Source organism: Ostrea edulis, chromosome 4, assembly GCF_947568905.1.
Source record: "Ostrea edulis chromosome 4, xbOstEdul1.1, whole genome shotgun sequence".
NCBI classification, from domain to species: Eukaryota; Metazoa; Mollusca; class Bivalvia; order Ostreida; family Ostreidae; genus Ostrea; species Ostrea edulis.
Window position 1 is genome coordinate 35,050,765 of NC_079167.1, and position 16,924 is coordinate 35,067,688.

The 16,924-nt window shown below is 35.6% G+C and overlaps 1 protein-coding gene across 2 annotated transcripts in view; it reads left to right on the top strand.

Annotated features, from left to right (window-relative positions):
- The window catches only part of LOC125670262 (protein sidekick-2-like), a 31,707-nt gene extending 14,865 nt beyond the window's left edge, over positions 1–16,842 (top strand). Inside the window, exons 10-34 of one of the 2 annotated variants that reach the window (XM_048905345.2) lie at positions 147–443; positions 545–697; positions 1,161–1,346; positions 2,335–2,958; positions 3,131–3,229; positions 3,503–3,691; positions 3,952–4,322; positions 4,700–4,925; positions 5,404–5,519; positions 5,655–5,847; positions 5,967–6,257; positions 6,483–6,678; positions 6,902–7,005; positions 7,146–7,216; positions 7,904–8,129; positions 8,424–8,539; positions 8,795–8,975; positions 9,144–9,272; positions 10,340–10,501; positions 11,305–11,430; positions 11,798–11,959; positions 12,590–12,727; positions 13,385–13,532; positions 13,624–13,759; positions 13,962–16,842. In XM_048905345.2, coding sequence (XP_048761302.2) covers positions 147–443; positions 545–697; positions 1,161–1,346; positions 2,335–2,958; positions 3,131–3,229; positions 3,503–3,691; positions 3,952–4,322; positions 4,700–4,925; positions 5,404–5,519; positions 5,655–5,847; positions 5,967–6,257; positions 6,483–6,678; positions 6,902–7,005; positions 7,146–7,216; positions 7,904–8,129; positions 8,424–8,539; positions 8,795–8,975; positions 9,144–9,272; positions 10,340–10,501; positions 11,305–11,430; positions 11,798–11,959; positions 12,590–12,727; positions 13,385–13,532; positions 13,624–13,759; positions 13,962–14,258 — 4,937 coding nt within the window. In that variant the 3' untranslated portion in view covers positions 14,259–16,842. The remainder of the gene's footprint in view (positions 1–146; positions 444–544; positions 698–1,160; positions 1,347–2,334; positions 2,959–3,130; positions 3,230–3,502; positions 3,692–3,951; positions 4,323–4,699; positions 4,926–5,403; positions 5,520–5,654; positions 5,848–5,966; positions 6,258–6,482; positions 6,679–6,901; positions 7,006–7,145; positions 7,217–7,903; positions 8,130–8,423; positions 8,540–8,794; positions 8,976–9,143; positions 9,273–10,339; positions 10,502–11,304; positions 11,431–11,797; positions 11,960–12,589; positions 12,728–13,384; positions 13,533–13,623; positions 13,760–13,961) is intronic. The other variant, XM_048905346.2, reaches the window with a different exon arrangement.
- Positions 16,843–16,924: the final 82 nt, after the last annotated feature.

Here is a 16,924-nt window from a genome sequence, read left to right on the forward strand (position 1 = left end):
ACATGTTGTAATCTAAATGAATTTTAAAGTTTGTTATGTTATATATAAATCCCTTGAAATATCATCACACATGATCTGAATGAAGAAAATTACTATGTATTTCATATTAACCACACATGTATCATTTTTATTGATTTGCATTGCAGTGAAAACAGTTATAACACGACCTCCCACAAATACATCCATCATCAAAGGCTCGTCTTCCTCTCTGCAGTGTGGGGTGTCTAAAGACCCCAATGTACAGGTTAGCTGGCATTGGTTTTTAACCCCTCCCGAGACTGCTACCTCTACAGAGATTACCAATTCCCCCCGCCATACTGTGAGCACTCAGGATGGGACACTAACCATTACAGGAGTTTACAATGTAGACATTGGCTGGTACAAATGTCAAGTCACCTCTAAAGGAGGCAATGATAGCAGTTCTGCCTTTTTGCAAGTCACTGGTAAATTGAATATACTAATTTTGTAAGAAAAAAGGTGAAATAACAAAGACCGATTTAAATAAATTTTCTGTACTCTCAACAGTTTGATGTTTGTGTTATAGAATTGCCTCACAAGCCTGTTGTGACCAGTGTAGTACACAATCCATCTAATTTACGAAGCGTCAATGTCTCGTGGAGTCCAGGCTTTGATGGGAACAGTCCAATTCAAAGATTTATCCTACAATACAGGAAGGTGGACTACATACCAGATAAAGGTAAACATTGGTGTCTGTAGTTTACATAAAAAAGGTGGACTACATACCAGATAAAGGTAAAATGTCTGTAGTTTACATAAAAAAGGTGGACTACATACCAGATAAAGGTAAAACGTCTGTAGTTTACATAAGAAAGGTGGACTACATACCAGATAAAGGTAAAACGTCTTTAGTTCACATAAGATTTTACTTGTATAGTTAGGCTTCTTTTATCCATATGCCAATTGGAAACCAATCTTGGAATTCTTAAATTTCTCTGATAGATGCTATTCATTTATATGAGCAAATTTTGCTTCAAATCAAGGTTTTCAGATTTGATATTGAGATTTCGATTACACACAGCTATAATTCAAAATGAAGTGTTGCAAATTGAATTCAAAAGACTGTTGTGAATGTGTAAAAAAAAAAATAACATATATGTATCATTACTTACATGTTTATAATATATGTGCACTGTTAACAGGAATTGTCGAAATTGACCCATGGAATGTGTTCAATAGCAATGTTCCTCCAAGTTCAAGGTCAATAATTGTTAGTGGACTGAGACCAGCTAGATATTTCCAAGTCATCATCAGTGCTGTCAATTCTGTCGGGGAGGGGTCATCAAGTGATGCCAAACCAATGCCACCAATCAGAATGCCAGAACAAGGTTAGAACTTGAGAAGGTGTTATATTTCAATTTTATGTAAATTATTTGATAGTGACTTTTAAAATTTTACAAAAGGTCATATAAAATTTATTGGTCCCCACCCTTTGCTTCAATGGTCATCACTGTCCTGAGGTTGTTATGGTATTATTGGCCACAGGAGCCCCTGATCTATTTGTGATTGTTTTAAAAAGTGCATATGGGAAGTGAGAAATTATTTTTTACTGTTTTTGTAAAATAATTCCTTTAATGTATAAAAGTACTGAATAAAACATTTTAAAAAATATTCTAATGTAAGTCTTCATTGTATTTTTCATTCGTTTCATTTTTATTTATTATCAATTAGATATTGATTTACTATTTTATATGAAGTTTTTGCAAGTACTTCACGGAATGACAGTGTTATGATATTTCAAAGCAACTCGTTATGAGTTTCAAGGTATTAATTAAATGAATTTATATGCTACAACTGCACATACAAGCATGCATGCACACACGCACGCACACACATAAAAATATCACATGCTAAAATCTTTATCATATGTCATATGATCCCATATCATAATATGACATAGGATATGGATTTTAGCATGTAATATTCTATTTATCATATTGTATACATACATTGTAGTGATTTTAAGGAGGAATTTTTATCTGCTATTGGGTCTTGCAGCTGATATAACATAAAAATGGTGTTCTATTTATCACATGCTCATAGAATTTTGCATTTTTAGCTCACCTGAGCTGAAAGCTCAAGTTAGCTTTTCTGATCAGCTCTTGTCCGTCATCTATTCGTCTGTATGTAAACTTTCACATTTTCAACTTCTAATCCAGAACCACTGGGCCAATAACTTCAACCAAACTTGACACAAAGCATCCTTGGGTGAAGGGCTTTCAAGTTTGTTCAATGAATTTTATAACCACGATTATGAAGAGCGATTCAAGAGCTGCAAAATATATACTTAAAATGATTTGTTTCATATAATTTCAGCACCATCTAGCCCTCCTAAGGGATTTTATGGTACTCCCAGATCCAACTCTTCAATCATGCTGCTGTGGCAGGCCCCCTCAGAAGACACCTGGAATGGAGACCTGAGAGGCTACATGATCAGATACAAGCTAACCAACTACCCAGACAGCACCTATCAGAGTGTCAACACCACTAATCCATTGGTCACCACCCATGAACTTACCAACCTGATCATATTCCAGTCATACGAATTCCAGATAGCTGCCTATAACAATGAGGGGGTTGGAGTGTTTTCGAACACCATCGAAGAGAGAACCATGGAGGGACAGCCCACCAGGCCTCCAAAAAACGTTCAAGTTGTAGCAAGGAATTCTACCGTTGTAAGAGTCGCATGGCAGCCAGTGGATGCAGCATACATCAATGGGGTGGCCCTAGGTTACAAGATTAAGGCTCGAAGGCAGGGACAGTCCACCTTTGAAAAGGAGTTGTCTGTGCCACCCAACCCAAATGATCCTATTGGGGAGCAGTCATTGTACATCAATGGTCTGAAGAAGTTCACCTATTATTCTGTAGTGGTTCTTTGTTACACTGGAGCTGGAGATGGCCCAGCAAGTTTGCCAATGTCTGTCAGGACAGAAGAAGATGGTATTTAAAATTGCAATTTAATATTCAGTAGTTTTAATGACACAACATGTATAAATTTCCAATGAATCCATACATATATGTTAATGCAGTGATTTATTCTAATCTATTGTTCAGTTAAAATTTAGCATGGGATGCAATTATGTGTAATAGGAAATAATGCTGTATGTTTCAGTTCCTGGAAAAGTTGCTACTCTCCATTTTGAAGACATCCTGGATACGTCTCTGAAAGTTGTTTGGACTCCACCAACAGAAGTCAATGGAAATCTTCTGGGTAAGATTCTCATTTAAGATGTGCATGTCTTATTGCAGCAAGAATGTGATAATATCCACGGCAAATTTCTGTATTGAATAAAGGGAAGATCGAGGAAAAGAAAATGGAAAGAAAAACATGAAACCGTCAGAAGCAATATAATTTACTGTAAAATGGCAGATAATTTTCATTGTTGAGCAGTGGTGTGGTAAAACACAGAAAACAGAATTTCTTTATCCACGGGAAATACAAGGAACACTTATATGGGATAAATCATTACGTGCATTTTTGTAGGGTACACTCTTAAATGGGAACAGAAAATCAGAAATATCACAAAGGAGGTCAATCTAAATGAAGGTACTACCTCTTACACCATAAGGAACCTGATGCCTACCACTAACTACACTATCTACCTGTATGCCAGGACTGCTAAGGGAAATGGGGCTGTCAGCTCAGCTGATATAGAGTCTGGAGTTCCACCAGGTAGTTTTTTGTTCAAAGCTACATGTTGATAAACTGTTCATCCTTACTTCATAGAAATATCACATTCTGTAACTTCTGATAAAAATTTTGAAAGTAAACCTTGTCAAGGAAATCCATTCAATTTTGTTATAAAAAGGAAATGCTTGAAAACCTTTGGTTATATCTATTTCTTTTTCCATTCTATTAGTTTAACATAACGTACTGAAGGAATTCTTACTGTGAAAGAATTTGACAGTGAAATATGTTTTCTGTGTTGACAGAACGCCCCAAACCACCAGAGCAGCTGGGAGTGAGTGACGTTCAACCCAGATCAGTTGTCATTCAGTTTTTTCCAGGATATGATGGGAAAACATCAATAACTAATTGGGTTGTCGAGGCCCAAGTGGGGAGTGATGAGAACTGGCGAGAAATATACAGGGTTTCAGCTCCAGAGGCTACATCTATAACCGTACACAATCTCTCTCCCTATACCCAGTATAGGATGAGGATTATAGCAGTCAATATAGTTGCTCCCAGTGAACCAAGTGAACCAACTCGACAGTTTCAAACCAGCCAGGATTCCCCAAATGTGCCTCCTGGAGAAGTTACCCTACGAGCCGTTAATGCCACAGCATTGAGGATCAGTTGGGCTGTAAGTAAATTTGTAGATCAACAAGGGGCAATCTTTATTGTTGAAAAATTGTTTTGCTTGTGGGTTTTTTATGCCTGCGCTATGGGAGAATTTTAGGCATATAGTTCATGGTCTGTCTGTTTGTCTGCAAAAACATTAACCATGGCTTTAACTTTCGAATGGATGGTGGCTTTCATATTGTGCATTCCTTGTGATGGGACCTTTCTTTTCGTACCAAAATTTTTGACCTCATGACTTTGGAGTTTGGCCATTCAGGGGTATCAGTGTTTTACAAACACATCTTGTTTTTTATGTAATATACACTGTAACTTGAGACACCTTGTTCAGTTACACCCTGTTTCATTTTGCTGTCCTTACTCTAGAATTTCCATTTTTAGCCCCTCTCTTCACAAGACTGGAATGGCCAGCCTAAAGGCTACAGAATCCTGTACAGAGAGGATAACGGTACAGTGTGGAAGAGTGTGAACCTGACTCTGGATAGGGACTTCTTCATCCTCAGTAGGCTGGAGGAATGGATGGTGTATGAAGTCAAAATGCAGTCCTTTAATGATGTTGGATACAGCGATTTCAGTCCTATTCAGCGGGAGAGGACTAGAGATGCCAGTAAGAAATGAAATGAAAATTTCTGAATCTCTGCACATGTTTATAACAATTTATGACATTCAACGTAATTATTTGGATTACTAAATAACATTAAGAAGGATTGTGAAGAAATCCATTTATTCTTATAAGAAAATAAGTTTGAATATGCAATATCCAAAATCTCAGCTCTTCTGTGATGGAGGGATTTTTAGTATTCCCTTATATGTATATATGTTATAGACTGGTATTAATGTAGAAAGTGATGAAAGTAATATTTGTATTTGCCAGTTGTACACATTAAAATGACAATAACTAAAAAGAAATGTTTAAATAAGTGACATTTAAGCAGGCCCTTAGATTTTGACCAGAATTTCGAAATGTGTAACAGAAGTGTTTGTATAAATTTGTTATTAAAGTAGGTGGGATATACAATGAATTATAATTTTAGAAATGAATCAGGCGTGTGTTTGTGTTTCATAAGGTATCTTGCATGTTTTAGGACCAAGTTCTGGACCAGCCTCTGTTGAGTGTAAAAGAAATTCCTCCACTAGTATCGGGTGTACCTGGGGAGATGTCCCGTATCTACATCAGAATGGGATTATTTCAGGATATAAGGTTCGTTATGTACAAAGTAAAATTATGATTTCTTGACTGACTTGGTGTTTTGAGTTAAAGAGAACATGATATATAATGAGCATACATAAATATACCCAGGAAGCAGATGGTGATGTGTAAGATATTTTGTTGCAGGTCCTTTATAAGGATATGTCATCATCCAGTTTTGAACCAGATGTGTTGACAGTGGTAGGAAATGAGACAAAGTCGGTGTTGATTGGTAACCTTAGGAAATACGTCATCTATCAGATCCAGGTTCTGGCTTACACCAGAATGGGCGATGGTGAGCTCAGTCAGCCACCAGTAAGCCAACAGACACTGGATGATGGTACGTCACAACTGCTCTTCTATTGTGTGAATTTTCCATCAGTAGTTGACAAGTGCTTGTTAAACTTCCCTCCATTTGCTTGAAAGTAATATGGTGTTTTATCTTTATCCTTTTTATAGTTCCTGGGCCACCTGTAAGACTGTGGTTTCCGGAAGTCACCTCCAACACTGTCAAGATTATGTGGTCCCCACCGCTTGAGCCCAATGGAATTATCACAGGTTACATGGTGACATACAGAAGGGACGATTTGAGCATTACTTTCAACAGCTCAGTCATTGTAGCTTCACAGCTGGAGTATTATATTAGCTCCCTAGTGAACAACAAGTATTACTCCTTTAGTGTGATGGCAAAGACTCGCAGAGGTTGGGGGAGTGCAGCCAGCGCCAAAGTGTACACAACGGTCACCCGACGTTAGTATTACTTATCAATTTGGACTATATGTCGTATTGGTGTCACTATTTGGTTGAAGTTTGAGTGAGAACTATATGAATGCTTGGGTTGTATTTCACCTGAATATATTGAATATACTGAATACATTGTCTCTGTACGTTTTTTTCTGTGGCTGTAATAATACTGCACTTCTTTTGAACACATGGTACACTGAATTTGTATTTTGTACCTGTCTCCGATTTCAGGTGTGCCAGACAGTCCAACAAAGCCCACAATCATGTCAGACATCAGGGCTCGGTCTCTCACCATCAGTTGGTTGTCGGGATTCGATGGATATGGCCCCCTGAGAAACTATACAATCCAGTTTAAGAAGAGAGGAGGAATGTGGACATACATCCCAGACTCGCCACTGGCTAATGTTACTTCATTCACCATCAGAAAGTAAGAGATAGAGGCTTGTGAAGAAATGGTATTTGAACTTCAGATATACTGCATTTTGATTTAGTCAGCAGTGATAAAAGGATGGCCATATTGGAAATTATTATTTTAGATACATATGTAGGTATATCAAGGTGTTTAACTTCTCATAAAGATAAAGAAGGGGAAGGTCTTGTAATTGTGAATAATCATGTAAGTGCATGCATTGTCTCTGTATGTCTTGTAGTTTACATCCAAACACTGTGTACATATTCCGAGTGGCTGCCAATAATGATGTGGGCTCCAGTAATTTCAGTGCAGCTTCTGATGAGGTCACAACGCTTCAGGACAGTAAGCATTGATGTATTTCAAATAATTCATGAGGATTCTTTTTATCTGTAATAGTGTATACACATAAGAACACACAAGTGTGTTTACCATTTATAATAAGCAATGTCTTTGAGCTTTAAAATGTTTGGGTTTTTTTACAGAACCCGAGGGTGCTCCAGAAAATGTGGTTGTTGTACCACTGACAAGAGAGTCACTCAATGTATCATGGCAGGTGGGTGTCTTCTGACTGAAAAGCATGCAAGATGTTTGAACTTCACTTATTCCACTAAAATATCTTCATTTTGCTCCATTTTCTTTCCTTTTGGCATGCCTTGTTGAAATATCAAGATAATTCATTTTACCTTATTATTAAGTCCATAAATTGAATGATGGTCATTGTTTGGTAGAAGTTTAGGTGTCCTAGAAAATGTTCTCATTGTACAAGTGTAATTTTTTCCCTCCCATTACTGTTCTTGTGAGATTCCATTACAATCTGTCTGAGGTAGGGCTCTCCATTCTGAGAGATCAATCTAAATAAAGTCATCCATAGATGTCAAAAATGTAAAAACTATTGCTCTTAGCAATGTCTTATGATTTGATAATCTTGTCAATCCAAGTTAATTTTAACTCTCTGGGATGAATAGATAGCTAATACATGATTCGCAAGCATCAAATCGGAGAAAGAAGCTTCATAACGAGTTCATTAATGTGAGAGAAATGAAATCTCAGGTGAAGGGGATCAGGATATTTCGGTCAGGGACTGAGCAAACTATTCCTGATGGAAATGGTTTAAATGAGATTTTCCAACCCTCACATAATCACTCATGTTGGATTCTTAAACCCTATTCTGGAAGCATGGAGTATTAATTCTGTATTAGCATGATGTGTGAATTTTGCATATGAATCTTTCCTAATTTAGCATCCTCCTCCCTCTACTTGGAATGGTGACATCTTGGGCTATATCATTCAGTATCGTCAACAAAGCATGTCCAGTTACCAGGATAAGACTGTTCCCTATCAAACTACCTGGACCTTGCTGGAAAATTTAGTCAAATTTACAACTTATGATATTCGTGTATCGGCCTTTAATTCCATTGGGGATGGCCCTCACAGTGCTCCACACTCAATATATGTTGGTGATGCAGGTAAATATTACCATGAATGTGATTATGTAAGATATCTCTATGTTTGTGATCAGTGAATGTGATAATGTACCTGTATTTCTCTTTGTGTTTTGGCAGTGAACTGGAAATTTTATTTGTTTTACTTTTTGCATCGAAGATGGATAAATTGTTTGAAATTTTTGACATGTATATATCAAAAGTAGAGTGTAGCAAACTCAGTTTTCCAATACTGTCTTTTTATTAAAAATCTTATTACTGTTGCCAATCATATCAAATTCATTCATGTTATATTAAGCCATTCCTATTGATTAACAGCACCATCAGCCCCTCCTCTTCGTGTTAACGTGACAGCTAAGAATGCCACAGCTCTAAATGTATTTTGGGATCCACCACCTCTTGATACCCAAAATGGAAAGTTATCTGGATACAAGGTACAATGTAGATCAATAATTCTTGAAATTCAGAGGCAAACTCATTGCTGGTTTCCTGGAATTCATAAAGTTATTTCAGGATAAATTTATGAATAAGAGATTTGGCATTTTGTACTAGATATTGATCTTACAGTCCTAATACAGTGAATTTTCTATCTGTCCTTTATGCACCTTTACAGTATTGTAATGGTGCTCAGACATGAAGGGAAATAACTCAGGTTTAACTAGATTTTAACCAATTATTTATATTGACAGATGATCTACTGGAAGTCAGACACACCGTCTGAAATCGGTACTCCTACTGTGGTCCCAGAGAAAGAAATGGTCATCAATGGTCTGGAGAACTACTCTAAATACACAGTCAGGGTCCTGGCCTACAACACAGCAGGGGATGGTCCGTACAGTCCACCGTTGTTTGGGCGAACAAAACAGTGGAGTATGTGTTGCTTTCAGTTTTTCCAGTTTCTTAGAAAAAGTCTGTATTTATACTCTAGCACAAGTCATTTAATGCATATCAAATTGAATGGATTTCCTGCAAGTTTGTAATTGGAGAGGGTTAAGTATTATATACTCTAATCTTTTTCTCTCTTTTTTTTTCACGCAGAACCTGGCAAACCACGATCTCTTGATTTCTTTAACATCACCATGACATCTCTGAATGTCACTTGGGAACCACCATTGAATCCAAATGGAATCATTAAGTTCTATGGACTGACATACAAATCTCATGCAGGTACAAACTAAAATTCATTCAAATTAATTTTGAAATATGAATTGATAATTCTAAAGCTACTGTGTTTATAGTGTTTATTACCTTTCTCGAACTGAAGAATGTAGTGGACTTATTGTGCAATTTCTGTCGGAACATTTTAAATGTTTCATCATCTCCTCAACAATTTATGTCTGAACGTCTCAAATATTTCATCATCTCCTCAACAATTTCTGTCTGAACGTCTTAAATGTTTCATCATCTCCTCAACAATTTCTGTCTGAACGTCTCAAATATTTCATCATCTCCTCAACAACTATTGGGACAATTTCAACAAACTTTACACAAAATGTCCTTTGATGAAGTGGATACAAATTTGTTCAAATGGAGAATCGTGTTTCCTAATTGATAATTAATATGAAAGAGTGAGGTGTTTAAAAAATCTTATCAAGAACCACCGCACCAATAAAGCCAGAACTTGACCCCAGGGGCTACAGGGTTACAGATGGGTGTTAAGTTTACATAGAAATATGAGGAAGAAAATTCTAAAAACATCTTTGAAGATTTACAAGGTTACATTTTGCCATATATTTGTCTCTTCATATATCTTAGTATACACTATGACTTCTGAGGCCAGGGCAAGTTCACAGTGGGTTTAAATAGGAATATATAAGAATTTTTTCAAATGTCATGAAAAATAAACTCAAGGGTACAATTTGTCAATGTCTTCATGCAGTGTAGAAAAATAAATGTTCAAATCATGACCCAAGCCAACACCCACCCTTAGTAAAATACAATGAAAAATTCAGCAAGTCTTCTTGACAAGATCCCTAAGAGTACAATTTAATAGTCAGATTAGCTTGTATGCATCCTTATGCAGTGTTGATTCAAAACATATATGGCCAGTTTGTGACCAAGGAGAGGTTCATGTAAATGTGTATAGCTCTAGAAGAAAAATGAAATGTTCAGGTGTGAAATGGCCTCTTGTTTTCATAGAAAGTTTCACACATTTTTTTTTTGTGGACTGCTATTGAGTCCTAAACATAAATGAAAACAAGAATATTTCATTGGATAAAATTTGCATTTTCCAGATAATCGAGTTGTAACCCTGTCTGACCTGCCAGGTAACCAGACTTACTACTGGGTGGACAAACTAGAGGAAAATGTCACCTACACCTTTACTGTGGTGGCTAAAACCATTGTAGGCCCTGGGCCTGAGATGGAGAACAGCATCAAAACTGGACCACAGAAAGGTAGCATACTGAAGAAATAAATTTCACTTTTGAAAATAAATGAGGTCATGGACTGCAATGCTTTACGCCAGCATACTTTGTGAAGTGTGTTAGCGCTTCATGAAAACCTCATGTATTTTTATGCCTCTATAATTGGAGATTCGGGGCATATAGTTTTTTGTCTGTCTGTTTATCTGCAAATAATCTTGCCCATAACTTTTGAATGGATGGTGATAGGGCTTTCATATTTCACATGTGTATTCCTTGTGACAAGACCTTTCTTCTGTTACCAAATTTTTGGACCTTGTTACCTTCATCTTTGAGTTTGACCTACTTTTGAACAACTTTAACCTGAGGCCAAAAGTTTTGAATGGTTGGTGGTAGGGATTTCATGTTTCACATGTGTTCCTTTCGACAAGACCTTTCATTAGGTAACAAATTCTTAATGACCTTGACGTTTCACCTACTTTTGAAAGTTTTAAATGTTAGTGATAAGGCTTTCATATTTCACATACGTATTCCTTTTGACATAAATTTTTTTGGGGTACCATAATTACTTTGCTGCCATACGAGGGCATCAGTGTTTCACAAACACATCTTGTTCAAAAATGAAATTTACGTTCTATATTTACATTTTATTTTCATATCTGTTGGAATTCCCACCCTAGTCGTACTATATTTATCAAGATTCATACGCACATAAGTGACATTGTTAACATTTGTGAGAAAATAACTATCATTCCAATTGGTAAGATTATTATGCATGTAATTGTTCCACATACTAATGTTTGTCTGAAGTTAAAATTTGATTATTTCCTCTGTAGAATCCCCTGAACCTCCTCGTAAGCCCTCAGTCCAGGTTTCCAAAGGACAGGTTCACCTCAAGTGGGTAAATGGAAATCCAGGATCCTCACCAATCATTGGCTATTATATTCAAGTTAGAAGTATGGGTAAATATTATCAGATTTGCACTTTAATTCACTGTGATTGCTAACATTATTTTGCATTAGATTTAAACTTAGCAAATGATTTTACTTTTTATTGATTCTAATGCAAATGCATTTTTGTGTTGTGTTATTAATTTTGTTTCATATGTTTTGTTGAACTAATTTTTTCAACAATTCTTTCTTTTAACTATGGATACATTGCTCTTTTCTGTTCAAAGGAACTTAATTGCAAGAGGATCATGTACAATGTAGTTCAAAATGAGCATACAAATTCATATTCAAAATACAAAACAGTATTAAAGATGAACAATGCTTGATACAGAAGAAATTTATTAAGAAACATATTCATATTGTGGTACACTTATTGCAGCGGAGACCCCATGGAAGACTGTTCAGTATAAATACTCCTCTGAGCCTAGCACCACTCTATCATGGCCCAGTGACTGTGTGTTCTCAGGGCAATGCCAGTTCAGTGTTGTGGCCTTCAACTCCAAGAGTATCAGCTACCCCAGTCCCCCGACGAAAGTTGTCAGTGAGTACATCAAAATACAATGCGTAGACATTCAATTGTACCATTCCTTTACATTTATGTTAAGCAGATTTATAGATGCAAAACTATGGCTTCTCTTAGAAAATATTGGGATATTCAGAGAGCTAAAGATCCATGTGTTAGAAAAACCCTTGGTTTAGAATGCTGCTTTTACTGTATGCAGTTCAGGATTTATGAAGCCCCTATCAATCTTACAATTCACCACTTCATTTAAGTTTGCCTGTTTAGGTAGCTATGTTAGTTTGCAAGTCGATTTGAACTGCATTATTTCTATATTCATAGTATGTTTCAAAAATCTTTCAATATTTTATTCAAACAACTCTACCTATGTTAACTATTTTCCCTCGTACGATTTTAGGGAAATATTTTGGATGAAATTGTTCAAGTTTGTTTTAAAAAAAATTTTTTGCATAAACAAGTATTGTGGGAAGATGTGTTAGGAATTTTTTATATCAAATTTTGAGGTGGCTATGTGAAAATACAGAGGTATATAAGACCGGAATCATGTGCGGAAGAGCTGCGCTGTAAATCAAAGAATTTTATAATGGATAAATCTGTAGCTTTTCCTTGGTTGGAAATCGGACCTTTTGTTAAGTGTCACTCTGTTTGCAGGTTCTCAAGTCTCCAGTCTGCAGGATGAGAGACCGTTCCATTATGAATGGTGGTTCCCTGTCATTGTGGCCTTGGGGGCAGTGGTGGTCATCCTGGTCATCGTCTCGCTTCTCTGTTTGGTTGCCAGAAACAGTAAAGGTAGCTTGTTCAGGTTTCATTGCAAACAATTCAAACAGTTGCAGTCTGTCCAAGTTAACTTATTTCAGAAAGTGTATTGAGAATAAGTGCCGACGTATTGTTTAATATCTGGCACAAGTTTGACTAAACTTTTTGACTAAACTGATTCACCTCTCTCTGTGATATGAAAGGTATTTGATTGTGCTGAGAGTATTCACAATTTTCCTAATGGTAGAAATGCCAATTTTACCATTGACTGCCTTTAATGCCAATATTAATAGTAAGTAAGTAATTTTTATTTAAAGTCGGAACTATATACAGGTAACAATAAACATGAGCTAAGAGCTCTGTATGTGTCTGTTAACTATTTGTTAGAAAAAGGAGAAATTGAAAAATTCTGTGATGTAAAGAAAGCAATGGCAAGATTGGTAATCAATAGTAGATGAAAGTGTTAACTGTTAACATAAACAGAACTGTGAATAGGTGAGGAGAGGGTGTCATGATTTAGAATCTTTGCATGTACAGTGTATACATGCTTAATGGTAATATACCAAGAAGGACAACTCACAATTTCTTTTACTGGGCTACCATATTAAAATGATTATAGAATAGGCAGTACATCAAAATGATGTTAAATGAGTGTACAAATAAGAACAACTTTATCTTCTTTAATTGTAGATTTAAAGAAATCTCCCTCTCAGTCAATGTCTACAGCACTAGAACCATTTGAGCCAGAGGAGGGAGGATTTGCTACAACAGAAATTCGACAATCCAGACGAAGTTTAGCCCGGATTGGCAACGGTACATTAAGAAGCCAACATAGCAGGTACAGTCTCCTGTTAAACTTTAATATGCATGTCCTTGTGTTTCAAAACCATTTTCAGATTTTGCATTGCATGTAATTGTTTGTTGTATAGGGGTCCACCTCGACCAAGTCCTGCCAGTGTCACTTACTCGGAGGATGAGGGAGCTAAGGGGCCACTACCGGATTCTGATGATGATGGTAGCAGTAGCACTACAGAGAAGCCATCAAATCTGGGAGATTCAACTGAGGTGGGTTGCTTTTTAGGCAAACTATGAACTGTGATGATGATTATTTTAAAAAGAATAACGAAACAAAACAAAGCAGTATTGTATGGATTTTGTATTGTAAGGAACATTTTCTGATGATTTCAAGTGATTTCTTCCAGGGCATGTAAATGATTATAAACAAACTTGGGAAGCATTTGATTAATATTTTAATTTCATTTTTCAGCCCAGTGACAATGAGAGCGACATCACGGAGAAGCACTCCTCCTTCCATCCCCCTTCCTCCCCTCCCCCTCCTCCATTTCGGATCAGAAACGGTTCAAACCATCCCTACATCAACGACCCTGTCAGTCAATCCTGGCAACAAAACATGCAGCAACACACAAACTTCAATGCCTACACTTACACTGACAGTGAGGCTGATAGCAGTCATTATGCAATGAGTTTTAATGGAGGTCAGGTGATTTTGAACAATGCTGCTGGATCCAGGGCCCCACTCCCTGGATTTTCTTCTTTTGTCTGACCTTCCTGTGATGTAGAAATACCCTGATTTCTTTCAAAGCAATCCCTGTAAGAGATCTTATGAATGGGGATTATCAAGTGAACCTGTGATATTCATGTCTCACAACCAATATCCACATGTATTCCATGAAGAATAAACTCAGTGATTTCTTCCCTGTGGCCAAATTATTTTGATCAAATAAAGCTAGTGCTATGTGTGGTGATGTTCTGCTTGTGTACTCACAACAGGTGAAACTGACTGCTTTTCAAGATTTGATGTATAAGGTGCAATATAGATTGTAGTCATGTGTGGGATTTCCCTTATAAAGCATGGTATAAATTGTAGTCATGTGTAGGATGTCCCTTACAAGGCATGGTATAAATTGTAGTCATGTGTAGGATTTCCCTTATAAGGCATGGTATAAATTGTAGTCATGTGTGGGATTTCCCTTGTAAGACATGGTATGAATTGTAGTCATGTGTAGGATTTACCTTATAAGGCATGTTATAAATTGTAGTCATGTGTGGGATTTCCCTTATAAGGCATGTTATAAATTGTAGTCATGTGTGGGATTTCCCTTATAAGGCATGGTATGAATTGTAGTCATGTGTGGGATTTTCTGTATAAGGCATGGTATCTGAAACCAAGAAGCTGCAATGAATTTGTGCATTTTTGTCAAAATGTGTTGCATACAAATTATTGTACATAAAATATACAAATTATAAGTATTTCGATATGTATGTATATTGTTTTATGAGAAGTTTCAATGGAAACCCATCGAACAAAGTCAAAATTTATTGAGATTGATTTGAGAGTTGTACATGATATATATAATTGGGTACATTATGATGTCATGAAAATATTAATCATAAATATACAATATAGATGAAGCCTAAATGTATTAAATATTATATCACTTTTTATCAAATATATGTTTTATTTTAAAAAATTAATCAATACTAGTATTTATAAATTGATTTTATAGTTATTTAGCATTTATAATTTTCATTTTTAAAAAAATCCAAAGTGGAATCAAAATGATACCATCCAGCATATCATTACGTTTGTTTAATGATGCAATTTCATATTTTCATTCCATTTTAATTGCTAGAAAATGGTTGTGTTCATTCAGTGATTAGGAGTGATAATCATGCTTATGAAAAGGTTGTGTTCAGTATAATCATTCTAATGACTTTTTATAACATTCAATTAAGAACTGGGGTTTTGCTGACCCACCCCCTCCATTATTTTACCTTTCAGTGAAATAGTAAGCATGTCATATACAATAATTTCTGTCCTGTATTTTTCTGAGGAAGTGATGGTACTGTATTTCAAATCATGTGAGTGTGGAGAAGATTGTTTATCATTTAGAAATTTGATTTTTAGTTTTCAGATTGTATTTTAAAAATTGGGAACAGAAGAGGAAACCAGTATTAAAGCTCAAGTTAATGAGAAAATTCAAACCATGCATGACTGCAGTGCGAGTATCCAATTCATTTCATTCCATTTCTCTCTCAATTTAGGATATAAAAGTATATTATAAATATGTAATAAAATATGCCAAGATGACTCAGACATTCTATTTTTTTAGATAAAAATTATTTATGAAAATCAAAAGTGTTATTAATATTTTTAAATCTACATCTAAAATCTTCAAGAAACATGGCAGTTAGAAAAACAGATATATTAGATATTTATATCATGCATCAAATCACGATGAAATTTAGACTTACAATTTTGGAATCATATAAATTGATTGAGAGCGTGTATCACTTGATGATTAAATCCTCCTTCATATCAGATGCTTCCATGAGCCGTCAAATAAAATTTGGCTTTGGGACCACCTTAATTGACCCTGTCTATGCAATAGACTTTGGTATACTGTACAATACATATATATACAAAAGATTGTATAATGAATTCCAAGTTATATATTTTTGTACATGTCTTGGATAATTGGCAAAATACTGTAAAGAAAGTCTCATGATGAATTTAATGTTTGTATATAAAGAAGATGGAAAAAATGATGCCTCATTGACTTATATGTAGTTCTGATCTGTTTTATCAACAAGTTGGGTCTTGGAAAAAACCCTGCTTTGTCACATTTGAAGTTGAGGAGATTGCCAAGTACTGTTTCATGACTTGCATTTAAAACCTTTAGTGGTTTACAGTGTGTAATTTACTGTCTCCCTTTATATGCAGTAGGCCTCGTTATGCTGAATGATTTTGTTGTGACTGTAGATTTAACAAACTGAACACATGTACATGTATTGTCAAATTTTATAGCAACTTGGATGTAATTCGTGTCATTGAATAAGTTTGTAAGTTTTATTATTTTTGTAGAAGCCAGTCGAACATATTGTTAGCCATTGTTGATTGTTAGAGATTTATGATGTTTAACCTTTATGTCTACTTTAGTTTTATGAGAACTTTTAGCAATAGGTTGTCATACATATAATGAGATCATGTTCTGAGTTGTGGTAAGCGAGGATGGTTGAATGCCTTGAGTTGTGAAATGTTTTCGAATATTTAAGTTATTAATTACTGTTCATTACTGACTTTATAAGTTCCATTTTCAGGACAAGATTAAAATTTGTCAATGTTCTGCAATGTTTGTCTCTTTATTCCACATTTCCAACTTCCAACCTAATGCATTTCAAGCGTTCAAAAACTTTCTTTAATGATTT